We start from the raw sequence: 10,767 nt of genomic DNA, 5'->3' as shown, positions 1-10,767 counted from the left end.
TCCCAAGTAACCATACATACCGTGACACCAACACCATCACATTGTTTTCCTGATCCACGCTGTACCGCCGAACATAAACATAATCCCGTGAGTACATTGGATACTAAAAAGCAAAAAGGAGCAGGATTATTGTTCTGCCTCACATGTATGTGGTAAAAGTAAAAGCAGAAGTAAAAATACTCACAGGAAAATGTGTTACCCAGTGAAGAACCTCAGAACCACTAATGACATCCCTCTCAATCACTTCCAGCTTGATTACCAGGGCATCCCACTTTTTCCTGTACTCTGTATCCAGCTATGGAAAGAGAAAAGACCCAAGAGATTTAAAACAAAGCTGCAGAAGCCTTCCCCAGATGCTTGGGCCTCTGACCTAAGAACTTTCTTGTGAAATTGTGATCCAACCTAAAAGACAGAGTTAACGTGTGAAAGACATGGTTGTGTTTACTACATGTAAGTCTTAAAATCTCTTCTTGTAGGTCAATACCAGTACCTTGAAAGCAAAACTTAACAAGAAAAAGATAAACTAAAGAACAATGTAAGAAAAAAAAATACTCTAACAGGTAAGTACAACTGAGAAAAATACAAGAGATAGTGACACAGATGTGTAAGAGTAAAACGATTCTAAAAGTTTTAAACAGACAAAAAGTACAAAAGGATGAGCAGACACCTCATACAAAGAAATGCAAGTAGCGTATTTTTTTTAAATTTCCAACATCACTAGTAACTATGGAATTGCAAAATAACACACTATCCTCCACATCTAAACAAATAAAAATTCAATGTAAATTCACAAAGTTCAGTCCTTAAGGGAAATGTGTGCACTTGCATATTACAGTGAGTGCTATAATCAACTAGTTATTGAGGGGGTAGAATTGGTCCTGTCCCCACTGGACAAAGAAATTGTAAGTCCAATGTCTACCCCGATGCTATTCAATGTGAGACGAGGGGTACAGAGGTAGATGAATGAATTGAAGCCACAATATATTTTCTGAGTCAGAGAAATTATTCATGTGGATGGTGAATTTCTAGGCTTAAAGGCTCCAAATTAGGGAAGAAAAATTACTCACCTGAACATTGAAGAACTGCCGGGGCGTAACATCTGTGTAGGTTCCAAAAACTAGAATGATAAGAATCAGGGATGTTTACCACACTCTCATCACTCACCACATTCCTATCATTTTACTGTATTTCAATTATAATACTGACAGATCTTAAAGGCAGATTCAGAAACTAGAAGTCATACTGGGGTGGCAAAGACACCCTACTGCATAGTACAGCAAAGAAGACATTGGGAGACTCTTGTCATCTAGGAGAGGAACAACAACAAACAGTAAACCATGTAAAATTTCCTGAGAAACGACCAGAACAGACAATTTAGTCTGAGGAACAGAAGTCCTGAGCACCTGGGGTAACCATGGAACCCACAAGGCAGCCATGCTGGGCTCACCTCTGTACTGGTAATGATGGCTGCCTGTAATAGGGCGACGCCACAGCTTAAAGTGTTTCTTATCCATCACCATTTCCCATGGTGCCTTTCTGCCCGCTGAATCTTCATTTCCTTCTGTTTGGGATTTTGGTTCTGGAGGGTGGCGCTCAACCCCAGGGCTCTGAAACACAGCTGACATTTCCTCCAACCGTTTCATCTCATCAATGGACCTGGAAAGGAGAAAAACAATAGTTATGTTGCAGGTGGTTGGAGTCGCCCTGGGAAATAACATATCCACACAGAGACTTGTAAAAGAATGGTGTGGGTTTAAAACAATATAAAGTGTGAGTAAAAATGTGAGTTCTCTCTCTAAGCATGTCCTCCAATGAGGATTAAACAAATAAAATATGACATTGGATGATGGACATTTAAATTGTTTCCACTTTTTGGCTACTGTAATATGGCTTTGAATATCTGTGTACATGTTTTTGTGTAAATGTAGGTTTTTAGTGCTCTTGTGTAGATTCCTAGGAATGGATTTGCTGGGTCATGTTTAACTCTATTTTTAACTTTCTGAGGAACTGCCAAATTATTTTTCAAAGCAGCTGCATCATTTTATATTCCTACCACAATGTATGAGAGTTCCAAGTGCTTCATATCCTTGTCAACACTTGTCATTGTCCATCTTTTTTATTCCAGCAATCCTAGAGCATGTGAAATGGTATCTCATGTGGCCTTCAATTTGTATTTCCTTAATGACTAATGATGAGCATATTTTCATGTGCCTTTTGGCCATCTGTGTCTCTTTTGGAGAATGTCTACTGAAATATTTGCCTATTTTAAAATTGAGTTATCTTTTTATTGCTGAGTTATAAGAGTTCTTTATATATTCTGGATACTAATCCCTTACCAGATATACAACTTATAAATATTTTCTCTCATTCTGGGGGGTTGTCTTTTCACTTTCTTGATAGTGATCTTTTATGCACAAAAGTTTAACTTTGATCAAGTCCAATTAATCTATTTTTCTCTGATTGCTTATGTTTTTGGAATTATGTCACACCTTTGCCCAACCCACGGTCTTAAGGAGTTATGCCTATATTTTCTTCTAGGCGTTTTAGTTTATATTTAGGTCTTTGATCCACTGAGTTAATTTTTGTGTATGATGTGAGGTAGGGGGTCTAAATTCATTATTTTGCATGTGTATCGCCAATTGTCCCAGTGCCATCTGTTGAAGAGTATTCTTTCCTCACTGAATTGTCTTGGTACCTTTGCTAAAAATTAATTCACCATAAACGTAAGGGCTTATTTCCAAACTCAATTTTTATTCCAAAAATTTTGGGTTGTAGGATTGATCTTCAGTAGGGGGCATGCAGAAGGCAGCTAATCAATGATTCTCTCTCATCACTGATGTTTTGGGGTTTTTTTTTTTTTTGGTTAAACATATTTTCATTTGTTTTTTTCTTTATTGTTGAAAGTGTTACAAATACCCTCTTTGTTTGTTTGCTTGTCGAGTCAAATGGGAGTTCCATTTTTTATTTTTTGAGGAAACTCCATACTGTTTTCCACAGTGGCTGCACATTGATCCCCTCAAATCCCTCCACCTCAACCCACCTCTCCCAGGCCTTCACCACTCTTGTCTGTGTCCATATATACATACTAGAAGCCCAGTGCACGAAATTCATGCACTTGGGTGGGGGAGCCCTCAGCGGGGCCTGCGCCCTCTTGTAGTCCAGTAGCCCGTGGGGGATGTCTGACTGACGGCTTAGACCCGCTCCCCATGGGGAGTGGCATCCTTAGGGCTGCCATGGAGGTGGGAGAGGCTCCCGCCAACACCGCTGCACTTGCCAGCTGCGCTCCCTCTGTGGGAGCGCACTGACCACCAGGGAGCAGCTACTGCATTGAGCGTCTGCCCCCTGGTGGTCAGTGCATATCATAGCAACCGGTTGTTCCACCATTCAGTCAATTTGCATATTAGCCTTTTATATTATATAGCATACTTTCCCAAGTTAATCACTCCCCACCCACACTTTCCCTATGAAATTCATCAGTCTGTTCATTCCATGCTTCTATGTCTCTGGATCTAGTTTGTTCAATAGTTTATTTTGTTCATTTGTGATTCCACATATGAGGTCATGTGATAATCTTTCTCTGGCTGGCTTATTTCGCTCTACACCCATCCATGCTGTCTCAAAGGGTAATAGTCCTTTCATTTTTACTGCTGCATAGTATTCCATTGTGTAAATGTACCAGAGCTTTTTTATCCACTTATCTGATGGGCACTTGAGCTGTTTCCAAATCTTAACTATCATAAATTGCACTGCTATGAACATAGGGTACATATATTCTTTTGATTAGCATTTCTGGTTTCTTAGGATATATTCCTAGAAGTGGGATCACTGGGTCAAATGGGAGTTTTTGCATTCCCACCAGCAGGTACTAGAGTTCCCTTTTCCCACATCCTCTCATCATTGATGTTTCTGTCTCTCTCTCCCTCTCCTTTCCTCTCTGAAATCACTAAAAGTACTTTTTAGTTTTCCATAAAATAGCCTATGATTTTAATAGGAATTGTGTTGAATTTGGGTAGTACTGCCATCTTGACAATATTAAGTCTTCTAATTCATGAACATAGTAATCTTTCCATTTATCTCTTTAAATGATCTTCTGTAGTTTTCAGTACCATGCACTTTTGTTAAGTTTATTCCTTGGATTTTATTCTTTTTATATTAATTATAAATGGAATTGTTTTAATTTTATTTTTGGATTGTTCATTGCTAGTGTACAGAAATACTATTTTAAAATATTGATCATGTATCTGTTAGGGGCAGAAATAGAATATTGGAATCATGTATGATTCAACCCTGTCTCTGCTTAATTGGTTCAAGTAGTGACAGGCAGCTCAGACCCATTGGTTGTCTGGTTACATATCCTGCAACCTTGGTGAACTCATTTATTAGCTCTAATAGGTTCCTGTGGATTCCTTAGGACTGTCTATATATATATATAAGACCAGGTCAGCTTCAAAGAAGAGATAGTATTACTACTACTGTTCCCATCTGAATGCCTTTTATTTCATTGTCTTGCCTGATTTCCCTGGCAAAAACATGCAGTACAATCTATATATATAAAAGCCCAGTTCCGGAACAGCGGAACAACTGGAATGACTGGTCATTATAATGTGCACTGTAGTGGCCAACTGGCCTGATCTGGGCCCCGATTGGCCACCCCCCCAATCTCCCGTGGCCCCTCCCCCAGGCTGGTCCCCACCGACCTTCCTTGTTTGGGGCCAGCCAGACAACCTCCCATGGTCCCTCTTCCCATTTGCCCCCTACTCCGGCAGGCCAGCCAACCTCCCGCCGTCCCTCCCCCAGGCTGGTTGGCCAACCTCCTGCAGTCCCTCCCCCAGGCCACCCCTAACCCCTGATTGGCCAACCACCCACAGCCCCCTCACCCCCCACCAGCCCAGCCCTGATCAGTCCCCATTGGAGCAGGCTGGCTGGACCCGACCTGTGCACAAATTTGTGCACTGGCCTTCTAGTGTTAAATAAAAGCTGTGAGAACACATTGTCTTGTTCCTGATCTTAGGGGGAAAACTTTCAGTCTTTCACTATTCACTATGCTGTTAGCTAGTTATTTTCCACAGATACTCTTTATCAGCTTGAGGAAGTTTCCTTCTATTCTTTGTCAGTTTTTTTTTTTAAACATGAAAGGTTGGATTTTGTCAAATTTTTTTCCAGCATTTATTGAGATGATCATGTGGTTTTTGTCCTTTATTTTATTTCTTAATTTATTTTTTATTGACAATATTACAGATGCCCTCTATTTCCCTTTATTGTATCAACATAGTATATTAAATTGATTTTTAAAATTTTTAGTTATTCATTTCTTCAATATATTTTTATTTATTTCAGAGAGGAAGAGAGAGAGAGAGGGAGAGAGAAAGAAAGAGAGAGAGAAACATCAGTGATGAAAGAAAATCATTGATAGGCTGCCTCTTGCAAATCCCCCACTGGGAATCAAGCCCGCAACCTAGGCATGTGCCCTGACCAGGAATCAAACTGTGACCTCCTGGTTCATAGGTCGATGGCTCAACCACCAAGCCATGCCAGCCCGGTTTTTGTGTTTGTTTATGATGAATTAACCTTGCTTTTCTGGAGTAAATCCCACTTGTTCATGTGTATAAAATCCCTTTTATATGCTGCTGAATTCAATTTGTTACTATTTTGTACAGGACTGCATAAAGCTTTAAAACATTCAAAACAATACTGTTACAGGACAGTGAAAAGCTAGGAAAATTCCATGGCAAGTGGAATAGGGAAACTGAGACAGGAAAGTTAAGCAAGGCCAAACAGTGTGGCATTTTGCAGCCAACTTGTAAATGTACAGCCCTTTATCTCCCCCAGCCAAGGACACTTGAGAGAAAATGGTTAAAAGCCTCCTTAAGAAGAGAATGCAGGAAAGGACAGGGGAAGGGGAAGGGGAAAGGAAAAGGGGCAGTTTTTTTGTCTTTTTAACTCCTTAACAGAGAAGGCACCAGTCTCAAGACTTGGTAAGATAAATTGCCAGGTACTTCTCACGAATTCTGGGAAGGCCACAACAAAGTAAAAAAAAGACCATGAGAATTAATCTATACCATGATATTCAACAGAGGAATTTGAAACCTATAGACAGGAGGATATATAAAGAAAGCCTCAAACCCCCACCCAACTCACTCTTCAGATTAGCTGAAAAGCCATGTGCACATTATGTTGGATGATAGATGTGCTTCTTTAGTAAACTTGTTTGCTTTAATAAATTGGGTTTTATCACAATACGATCAGGATCTCGTTTAAATTCATTTGTACTAGAGTTGAGGTAGGAACAAGCCCTCTCCCTCTGACTTGGGGCTGTCTGACAACACATTTTCTGGGGTCTGGGCTGCCTGTAACAATACCATAGACCACGCTATGTGTCATTTTAAGACAGGCCAGTAAGCCAGGACAAGTGGAATAGAGAAACTGAGACAGTGCTGAACAAACTGACAAAGCAATTTATAGCAGATACAGGTCACCTCGCTAGAAATAACATCCAGGCCTCAGTTGTATTTTAGCTCCAGATCAAGAAAAGCGCAAAACCAGTTGTGATGACTGACAACCCTCTGCCCTGACACTGACCAACCAGTGAAGACCATGACTCTGAAGGAGGACACCTAAAAAACATGAATATTCTGCTGAAACCCACCCCTAAGATTCCCACCCATGAAAAAGAAAGAAAGCCTCAAGACAAAGGAGCCAGAGTGTGCTCTCCCTCTGGGGAGCACCTCCCCATTCCCTTTCCCCTCTTCTTCCTCCAAGGGCATGCATCTTCTGTGAGACTTGCAACCTAGGGATCAATGGGCAGTGGCAGCTTATTGCAGGTTGAACCTGTTCCCAAGTCCCCCCTTTTCTCTGACTTCCCAGAGAGCTAGGGCAGCCCAGCCCGTCTCTTCTGTTGCTTCTGCTATACCAGGCCCTTTCTTGTTTTACTGTCCCCAGCTTTAATAAATGTTCCCTCACAGTCATCTGGACTCACCTTGTAAAATTTTTCCTGCACAAAGTAAAGAACCCACACACTACAGGCTGGCCCCTAGGCAGACTAGCCAAGGGCCAGGTCCCCCTTCCAGTAACAATTATGCATCATATATAAAATACATCAGAATAAACCGAAGGACTTGTAGGCATGCATATAAGCATAACCAATGGACACAAGACACTGGGGAGTAGGGGAGGCCCGGGGAAGGTCAAGAGTGGAAAAAAAGGAGACATATGTACCACTCTTTGTAATACTTTAAGCAATAAAAAAAAATACAACAGATAGGTTTTATTTATAATATTTTATTTCTTAAAAATAACTGTATTAATAACATTCATGTTACTCTTTAAATCTTTTTATATATCTGGGAGCATTTCATAATTTTTTAAAATATGGCTTGTATTTTCCCCTTAACCTTTAAATAGCAGACACGAAAGAAAGATTGTTTGTTGGTTGTCCATGTCATTTACAACTAACTCTTCTGTGATTCAAGACTAAAAGGTATGGGATCTTTTGGAGATTATTCTCAGTGATCCTGAGGGAGTTGAGAGTGCAGTAGTGCAACCGGTCTAGGGGAAACAAAACCAGCAACAATGCCCTAAGATTATTCCTATAGCTAGGGTGGTCTTGGCAGTTCTCTTGGTCAACCTGTTCTTTGGCATTCTTACCAATGCTTTGACTGACCTAATAATACCTTTCTGATTAATTCCTTTTTGTCTTAAGTTAACCAATATTGGTTTATTTGCAAACAAGAACCTTTTATTTATACTGATGTCCTGACAAAAGATTTAACCATTTTAGAAAAGTTCTAGTTTGAATTAAAAGTTGCAAAATAGGACTGACTGCTACCACTGCAAACAGGTATAGAAATAGGGAAGGAACTCTAGAGTAGGCAATAAGATCTTGCAGAGGAAAAAAACAAAACCACAGTCAGACTTGCTCAGAGAACAAGTCAGGCATCACGTGGCTACTTTTCAGACTAGTAAAGCATCCTTTAATTAAAATAAACAACACTCCCAAATGTCATTCTTATCACATAATAAAGACAAGCAGGAATATCTTATTAAAACTACATCAGAGACTCACTAAATTACACAGAAATAAGGTTTTGAGAAAATTAAACTACAGAACTATAAGCTTAATGGCCTTCTAAGACTCCAGGTGGCACAGAGCTCTGACCCATATAACTGAAGTGGCCTTTTATTAAAATTATGAGACTAAGTTCCTACAGGGGACAAGAAATAGCCTGTGAAGAAATAACATTTATTCTTTGAATAGCACAATATGAATGCTGGAGCAAGATTGCATCAGGAAAAGGTAAATGATTACCTCCCCAGGTTCAAAATCTCTGAAAGGTCTCAACTGCTAAATGCTGACATGACAGATCCAGGTGCACCAAGCCACTCAATACCCTGTATGCAAAGGAAGGAAACCTCTCACTACATGTATCTGTGTAGCCTGCTGTGCCAAATCTTGTTTGGGCAGGATGGATGTCTACACCTTGTTATCTAAGAGACTTAAACAAGTAACAAGAAGGAAAGAAGGACAAAAAAGATTATTCCAAAAATAGTAACAGAATCAGCAGATTAGTAAGAGGATCAAGGAAAGATAGTCAATGCTTCTTTCCTTTCTCCGCAACTAAAGTGGGCTCAATATTTGAGAAAGGCTGGACTGAGAGCTATGAAAACTGAAGGCATAAAATGGACGAATAAGTATAACCATGGTTGGTTCATCTATGGGGTCCTGCCGTCAGTGTAGAGTTTGATACAAGGCTCAAAAATGACACAAATGAAGCCAACCCTTCATTACAACAACTAATTCATAATCCCCTCCTCAAATTCCATATTGTCAAAGTTAGAGACTTTTAAGTATAACTGTTACGGGACTCACCTAGAAATAAAAGACATCAACTACCTCATTGCAATTCTTGGCCAACTGGCTAATGATAAAATAGTGAAAACAATATAAAAAAGTTCAAGTAAGCTTTTATGTAGTTCTATAAGAAGGGTATGTCAATAAAATACCCCCAAGTGAAGTGGTTTAAAAAAAAATTCTTTAAGCCAAAAGGACATTTTATTGGTCATTTATCAAGTTAATAGCATACTGAAAAGTATTCTGAACACCCTGAAAGGCAAAAATGAGAGTTTTCTGTATGAAACTTTACTGGCACTTATTTACTCAAATTTCTAGAGCAATGATCTGTAATCTTTTTAAAAAGAGGGGAGGTTAATGGGAGATTTTCCCCTAGCCTTGCATATTTCTTCATTTCCTTCCTCTTTTTGTTCCTGCAATTTTTTCTTAATGTTTCAAAGTAATCAAAACGTACTATTGCCTGACCGGTATAGCTCAGTGGTTGAGCGTCAACCCATGAACCAAGAAGTCTCAGGTACGATTACCAGTCAGGGGATATGCCTGGATTGCAGGCTCAATCCCCGGTACGGGCGGTAGGCAATCTATGTTTCTCTCTCATCAATATTTCTCTGTTTCCATCTCTCTCCCTTCGTTTCTTTCTAAAAAATCATAAAAACATATATTTAAAAAAATACTATTGTGTTTTTCCATAAGATTTGCCCTGGGCAGAACTCAAGGTAGCACCAAAAATAGTAATTGAATTATTCTGTTTGTTTAATTAAAGCTAAGTGGGTAAGAATACTAGACACCAAGCATTAAGAGGCTTGATTTCTACAGCTGGTGCCCTTCTTTTCTCAAATTTTCTTCCTGTTGCTAGATTAATGAGACCCTATTTATTGTTAAGATGATCTTAAACACAAAAGAATAGAAAGCAAGGTTATTCTTTTTCATTCTGAGTAGAAACTCCAATAACATAAGAAAACATAAGCCACTTTAAAGCACACATTCAAAGAGATACCCTGCACACTCCATCACTGTTTAACCAACACAGCAGTCACTGAATTGGTTTGTGCCAGCTCAAGTTGGTACAGAAACAGCACAGAAGAGCTAAAGGCTGTGATTTAAGGGCCATGGGACAATTATTCTCTTCTTCCATTAACAATGAAAGAAATGCACTTGTCCTGAGGCACATTCAACTGTGTTCCACAGAAGCTACCCAAAATCATCTCACCAGAAAAAAATCTAAGATGTTCTAAGCTAGCTACAACAATCTCAGCAGTGCCTCTGTCAAAGTAAACACTAGGCAAAAGAAGTTAACCTGTACCCAGAATGCTGTATTAAATAAAATGTAAATATGACAAGCTATCAGAACAAAGATCTATGGAACTACTGTACAACCAAGATGTAGTTGAACAGCATAGCATACTGTTTGCCTATCACGATAAATATTTTTTTTAAATCCGAAAAATGGGTAACTTGATCAAATTTTAAGTATATGACTGAATTCAAGCATGAACTGGACAATAAAGTGTAGATGAGGCCCTTTACTGTTAACAACCCAGGAGAGGGTCAACAGGCACCTTCAGTGTTCTGACTGGCCTTCACCTAAGCTTAAGAAATTCCCAAGCAGGTTAACCCCGAGCAATACCCTTTTAGGAGTTGGATTAGAACCAACATTATTTCAACTACCTCCCCCTTTCAGAAACAGCCGGAAGAGAGGGAAATGGAATGAATACTAGGCCTGGTCATCAACTGGTCTGATCTTTCTGCTCCAGTGGACAGTTAACTACTAAATCCAAACATTTACAGCTTCTATTTCCTATCTAACTTTCCCCTCTAACTCCTGCAAATGGGAGATCTACAGAGACTCCAGGCCATTTTTCCATAAAAACACATGGAGTAATAAGCCAAAGAATGTCATCTGCCCCCTAGGCTCCAAC

At 39.6% G+C, this 10,767-nt stretch overlaps 1 protein-coding gene across 1 annotated transcript in view; it reads right to left on the bottom strand.

Moving 5' to 3' along the window:
• Window positions 1-1,733, bottom strand: part of STARD7 (StAR related lipid transfer domain containing 7) — an 8,445-nt gene extending 6,712 nt beyond the window's left edge. Inside the window, exons 1-4 of the mRNA XM_006761142.2 lie at window positions 1,448-1,733; window positions 1,068-1,117; window positions 185-295; window positions 21-103 (exon numbers count right to left, since the gene is read on the bottom strand). Coding sequence (XP_006761205.1) covers window positions 21-103; window positions 185-295; window positions 1,068-1,117; window positions 1,448-1,718 — 515 coding nt within the window. The 5' untranslated portion in view covers window positions 1,719-1,733. The remainder of the gene's footprint in view (window positions 1-20; window positions 104-184; window positions 296-1,067; window positions 1,118-1,447) is intronic.
• Window positions 1,734-10,767: the final 9,034 nt, after the last annotated feature.

The sequence above is a fragment of the Myotis davidii genome, unplaced genomic scaffold (genome assembly GCF_000327345.1).
Source record: "Myotis davidii unplaced genomic scaffold, ASM32734v1 scaffold758, whole genome shotgun sequence".
Taxonomy (NCBI): domain Eukaryota; kingdom Metazoa; phylum Chordata; class Mammalia; order Chiroptera; family Vespertilionidae; genus Myotis; species Myotis davidii.
The sequence above is the reverse complement of the archived record's forward strand: the minus strand, read 5'-3'. Positions and strand labels throughout refer to the sequence as shown.